The sequence below is a fragment of the Dipodomys merriami genome, unplaced genomic scaffold, assembly GCF_024711535.1.
Source record: "Dipodomys merriami isolate MVZ:Mamm:240054 unplaced genomic scaffold, mDipMer1.0.p SCAF_3, whole genome shotgun sequence".
Lineage (NCBI taxonomy): Eukaryota > Metazoa > Chordata > Mammalia > Rodentia > Heteromyidae > Dipodomys > Dipodomys merriami.
In genome coordinates this window covers 2,905,860-2,912,021 of record NW_027204492.1, presented here as the reverse complement: position 1 = coordinate 2,912,021, position 6,162 = coordinate 2,905,860, and the positions used below count along the sequence as shown (strand labels likewise).

Genomic DNA, 6,162 nt, shown 5'->3' with positions numbered 1-6,162 from the left:
CATCCCCTTGATACAACTGCTGCCTGTAGATACCACCATACTATGAGTAAATGTGAACCCAACTGACCCTAGTTGACTAATAAATACCTTTACCACTTATCAAAGGCACTCCAAAACCAATGCTCAGTGAAGGTTTAAGGAATGAGACAATAGTTGGGGCATATATTTATTAAGATGAAATTTTACCTACATTCATTAGTAATCGCCAAGCAAATCCAAGCCAACATATATTTGTTTGATGTTACAGGTAGGACAAAAGAAGAAGGGCAAGCAATAATTATTCACTTTTTCATCTGTTTTACCAAAGAGTTCTTTCCAAGGAAATACCTGCTCCACTGCTGTGTTAATCCATTCCAAGTTGAAAAAAACAACATGGTTTCCCCATTAACAATTAAAACAACTCCATCCTAAACTATATTAACAAAAATAAGTATGTGACTATTGTCATTCATAATCTTCCATTATAAAGTAAATAAACTCAATTAAAAGAGACCATTGATAAATTCCAAAGACAACCAGAGTCAACTTCATCATAACCCAAACAACGAGGACAAAAATGGTACATAGTATGTTCCCCTCAACTACCTTCGGGCTCTACTGCTGACAATAATGACTACGTTCTACAAACACAGAGGGAACAATGGACTTCATGTGTCATGGGGTGAAAGATCATGAGTATGGCCCTGGCCCTAGAACACTACTTTGTGCCCCAGTGGGCCTGATAATACCTTAAGCCTGGGTGCCCTCCTCCTCATCTCTCAAAGCTTTTTCACACAAGTCTGAAAGGGACTTTGGATCACACCCACTGAACTTGGCCCAGTGTTTTAGGACTTGCACCCTGCTGGTTTCTGCATGGGTCCTTGGGCCCCACAGGAACTCGTAGCGAGCAGGATCACTGTTGGGCACCTTCGGGTACTCCAGGTACTGTTCCCGCACAAAATCTTCAGTGATTAACTTCCTGGGATTCCCATAGAAGTAGTGCGATAACCCGGGACTCACCCCCATCACACTCAAAGATTCCCAGACCACCTCTTCAGGGGCACAATTGCCCTATATGAAAATGACACCCAGGATCATGATTAGAAGGCCCGTCTTTGGCACGCCCTGGACATCACTCATTATCCCATCATATGTAAGCCCTAAGGAAGTGACAAGGATGTAGGCATGGTGGGTGGGATCCATTTTCTTCACCTCAATGCCAAAGACCAGCTGCATTCTCTCAGAAGCATTGTTGAGGATCACAGGGAAGTACTCATGATGACTTCTGATCACATGATTCAACATTTCTGCCTTGGTGGTGGGCTCCTTCATCTGATGCTTGAAAAGCAAGAAGGGCACTAAAGATGCTGCATGTTGCAGCAAAGACACAGGGCCGAAGACATTGCCCTGGGACAATAGATCTTCTGATCCTTGGCTATTAGAGCCTTGATTCAATTTGCTCTGTGGAGTGGACGCCAAATTAAGGCAGTGAGAGGAGGCACTCAGAGAACTTTGTGAATCATGTAGTTCCCTGCCCTCATTCACCTCCTCTGAGGTAGCTGGGATGAGAGGAACGGAGGAGGCTGAGGCTGTGGCAGTTGCCTCCTCCACCTGAGACACAGGGACCAGCTCACCCATCAGTTGTAGCATCCCTCCTTGGGCATGAGGACTCCCCTCACACTTTCCCTGTTGGATCTTCTGACTGTAAGGCATCATGGCTTTCCTTGGGTACAGCAGGCAAGAATGCCAACAGCAACTCGGTGGTGAAGGACTCGCAGACCTGGGGAGAGAGGGAGTTGGTGAGTGGACTCAGCTGAAAATCATACAATTGGTGGCTCTCATAATAGACTATTTAAAACATATATTAATAGACTTCTCTTGGGGGGAGGTGTTCTAGGGCTACCAGAGTTTGTGTCTTGCTAATGAGTTTGTCTTCTGAGGGCCTAAGGAGAAATTAAAATGCTGTCTCAGGGTGCACATGTAATCTTACAGAGCTTAAGGCGCTAGGGCTGCCTGTAGGGCATATGGGGCTGGGAAATATGGGGTTCCTTGTGTTCTGGGGTAGTGGGGCACTTGGGACATTCAGAATAGGTAGCTCACAATGACACCTGATCCTCTCTGGGCATCGTCTCCACTGTGACCCGAAGACACTATCTCACACCAAGACCATCATCTCTTGATGATTGGAGCTGGTGGAAGATGTACCTAACAGCCCTCCCTCCACCAAGCTGCGGTTTTTAAGGACATCACTGAGTCTCTAGCATGGCAGAAGGGGTGAGATGGATCTCCGAGGTTTACCCTGTTCTGAGGTGGATGGCCCCTCTGTGCTCACTGCGGACCCTTACCTCTCCCCTGTCAGAATCTGAGACTCTGTGCCTCTCCCTCACCTGAGGCCAATTCTTGATTCACCTTTCATAGATGGACCAAAACACAGTGAGGGGGCCTCACATGTGGGTACACCTGCTCAGGAACAAATGCTAAGATCTTCAACTCTCCCTCTGATCACCTGAAGACAACTTTCTTCAGCCAAAACCCTATTTCAGTGAGACAGTAGTAAAAGGAGTATAGGAAAATGGCCCCACTGTCTTTAGGTACTCCATAGTTGATGTAAAGGGAAAACTGGGGTTGGGATCTCATATGTGTGAGTGAGAGGTTTCCTCTCTGTACTCACCTTGACCCTCACAGACTAGACTGTGGCAGACCTTGGACACCTCCGTCTGCTGACTAGCCAGGGCTTCTTGGGCTCTCTTGATAACTTCTTACACTTCACGGTGTCTCACCCTCCTGAGATCTGGAAGACAAAAATGAAGCTATAATCCCTGTGGACACTGCTGCAGAAGTTTCCCTAGGCTGACTGAAGGGGTCCTCTTTTCATGTTTACAATAGGCCTGGTGGCTTTAACTCTGATGATCTGCAGGTCCATCTTGCAAACCAAAGCCACAGTATTTCCCTGACCCTCATCAGAACCCTGAGTAGGAAGCCTGAGGCAGCATTTCTTTCTTATTCTCCTACCTGGAGCCCCAAGGCTGACATATGAGGATGATTTCCTAAGTCTTAAATGCAATATCTTCTTTATCTTGCAGCAAGACCCTGTTGATCACAGGCCACAGTGCTCATGACCAGGCCTACTCCTTCCTGATACCCCAGAGGCAGAAGTAAAGGTGCCCTGCATCTTATCTTTATGCCAGGGCTCCAAGGACTGGAGAGATTACAGTCTCTTTAAGCAAATATGTTCCCATGCTGAGTGCAGTTGTTCATGCTTATAATTCTTTTATTCAGTAGGCTAAGATGAGTAGGATTGCAATAAGAGGCCAGCCCAAGCAAAAATGCTCATGACACCTCCATCTCAACCAATAAAAAACTAAGCTTGCTGGTATATTCTTTCCATCATAGCTATAGTGGGAAGCATAAATAAGAGGATTACACCTCAGAGTGACTTGGAAAAATGTGAGACCCCATACAAAAAGTAACCAAAGCAAGTGATAAAGCACCTGCCTAGCAAATGCAAGAACCTGAGATCAAACCACAGTAATTTTATATGGATTCTCCTTCCCAGCATTCAAAACTAAATCAACTCTCAAGCCAAGTAATAACTCCTGAACAAAAGGCTGTCACTGACTGTGTGTTATAAATTAGTACCCCATGATCATAACCCCAAATAATATTTGGTTTCTCTGTTTTATCTCCCATAAGTCACCACAATTATCCAAAGTTATTTTATTTGTTGGTTTGTTTTTCATCTGTTTCTCCAAACTACATTTGCCACTTCATTGTACTAAGCCTCTCTTCAGTAACACTCTGTTACCAAAAGCAGTTAGGTTAGCCATTAGCAATCGCTGGATGAATTTGTAAACACTTAAATGACGTAGACCTGACATATCTATCAAGTCCATTTCAACTTTAATCTTATCACAGAGCAAGAGACTCAGAATATAATGGTACAAATACTATGCAGTGATACTGAAAGTCTAGACTACTTATTCCCCTCTAGCAAACGCAGGAATTCACTCTATGAACCCAGACAAATCTCCAATTCTGAATAAAACCACAATTAAGTCACCCACTGCTTGGATGTTGATAGTGCTCTCAATTGCCCCTTTTGTGCCACTGCAAACCTTTTGATTCTATAGGCATTTGGTTGGTTAACCGATTTTGAATCCTGCAGAATCACATAATACAATTTTTCTCCAAATACTTTTAAACATCCCAAGCTAAAGCTATAGCTCAAGATCCTATATTATAAATTGTATGTACAAACCTTAGGGCTTGCTCCAAGAGTTTCTTTTAGTTTTTTATTTTCCTTGAGTTCTTTTAAAGGTCTTTAAAAAGTTTTTTAAAAGTCTTTCAAGTGTTTTCATTTTTTCCTTATTCCATCTTGAGCAAGGCGAACTATAAAAATAAATTCGTCTCTTCAGCTTGGTTTACAGGTACACTACAGTCAGCAGTTGTTGGGAGGGAATCTCTTGACAATGTAGCAAGTGTATGAACCAGGAGCTTTTAATCAGTTGTTCTGTGTCTATCACTGGGTGTTGAAACATTTATTATTCATGAAGGCTGCTTTTGGAGAGTTCACATACTTGCTATGAGAAGGGAATCTGAAAATGCATTCCTAGTCAAAGGGCACCCTGAACTTGCTGCCCTGGTTCCCATCGAGTACCCAAACATTGACAACAGTCCTCTCTCCCACCTATTCCCTCACCAGACAGCAAACCAAGGCAAGGACTCCACTCTGTCAGAAATGGAAAGCTATTGAAGAGTTCAGGAGAAGGTAATACAACAGTGAGGCACATTATTCTATCAGTCATGTTAGGAGCAAAATTAGGAATAGAATAAGCATCAGGATGATTTGGTGAAATGATATTACAGAAACCCAGGCTAGAATTACTAAGGGTTATACCAGTCAGAGTCTCAACTAGGAAAACCCAAACCACTCTAACTTTTATAAGGGCATAAATGTAATGCAGGGGATTGCTCCTATATGAGATGGAATTACTGAGGAACCAAACTGTAAGAGTCAACCCAGTAGGAAACTACTACCACCCCTAGTCTGGAGGAAGAAAGGAGGGAGATGGTGAGGCTGCTTCAGGCTTGTCTTTGTTAAAATGCCCGTTAAGGTGTCCAAGTGAAGGGACCTGGAGAGCTAACCAAAAGCTTTGTTTTGACTCTCAGAAGAGAGGTCAATGAATGGTATTAATCAGGAATGGAAATTCTGGAAGTTCTGAAGCACAGTGTGGAGAACCATTTCACTTAATGGTTACATGGAGAAAACTGAGGGAGAGAAATCAGCCAGTCACAAGAAATAAAAGTCAGGAGTAACTGATGTGAAAGAGTGAAGAGCAGTTACAGTTCTTCTATACCCAGCCATCTCTTCTCTTCCCCTTCCACCTTGTCATTAGTTTCTGCTTGACTGCCCCTGGTACTCTGAGAGAGTACAAAGCCTCCAGTTAGGGAGAGCACAAGCTCTGCTGCACCACTGGCTGTGCCAAGCCATATATATCTAGCACACCACCACCCCTTCCTCTGTGCCAAACTATGCTGGAATTATTGGTGTCTTAGAGGGAGCTGTCAAGGGGCAGGTTTCCTCTAACAGGTGAAACTCAGCTGGTGTTAAAGATAAGTCTGAACAAGACAAGCAGACTCATCAAAGCTTTGGTGGCATGGAGGCCCTAAAAGAATCAGGGGTAGCACTAGAGCTGGAGAAATGGATTCAAGGGAGGGCCTGTCAGGGGCCAGGAGATGGGAGAAAGCAGATGGGGCAGAGACTATAAGGTTCTAAAGGAAGAGGCAAGTTGACCTCAGCTGTTTGTACTATGACTCTCCCTGCTCATTATTGGACTGGCTTACTGAGCATTTACTTCCACAGTGGTAATTCCATTAGAGCTCTAAGCCATGCCTAAGCCCAGATCCATGCTAACTAAAGCAGGCTTGGCACACTAACCACCATTTCTCTGTTGCATTTGTTTTGTAACGTTTAGCAGGTATGATATAATCAAAGGTAGTTATTTTTGTATTCTAACTGTCCTCTCCTCCCTCGGTGGAAACTAAGTTCCCTTGGATACTTGTTTTTTTTTTTTTTTTTTTTTGTCTGTCATGGGGCCTGAACTCTGGGCCTGGGCGCTGTCCTTCAGCACTTGACCTCAAGGCTAGCACTCTATCACTTGAGCCACAGCACCACATCTGGTT

At 44.0% G+C, this 6,162-nt stretch overlaps 1 protein-coding gene across 1 annotated transcript; it reads right to left on the bottom strand.

Annotated features, from left to right (window-relative positions):
* Nucleotides 1-729: 729 nt before the first annotated feature.
* On the bottom strand, nt 730-1,617 carry LOC138839507 (melanoma-associated antigen 10-like). The gene is given in 1 exon segment (XM_070039077.1): nt 730-1,617. A coding segment is annotated over 1 exon segment (888 nt).
* Between the last annotated feature and the right edge of the window lie 4,545 nt (nt 1,618-6,162).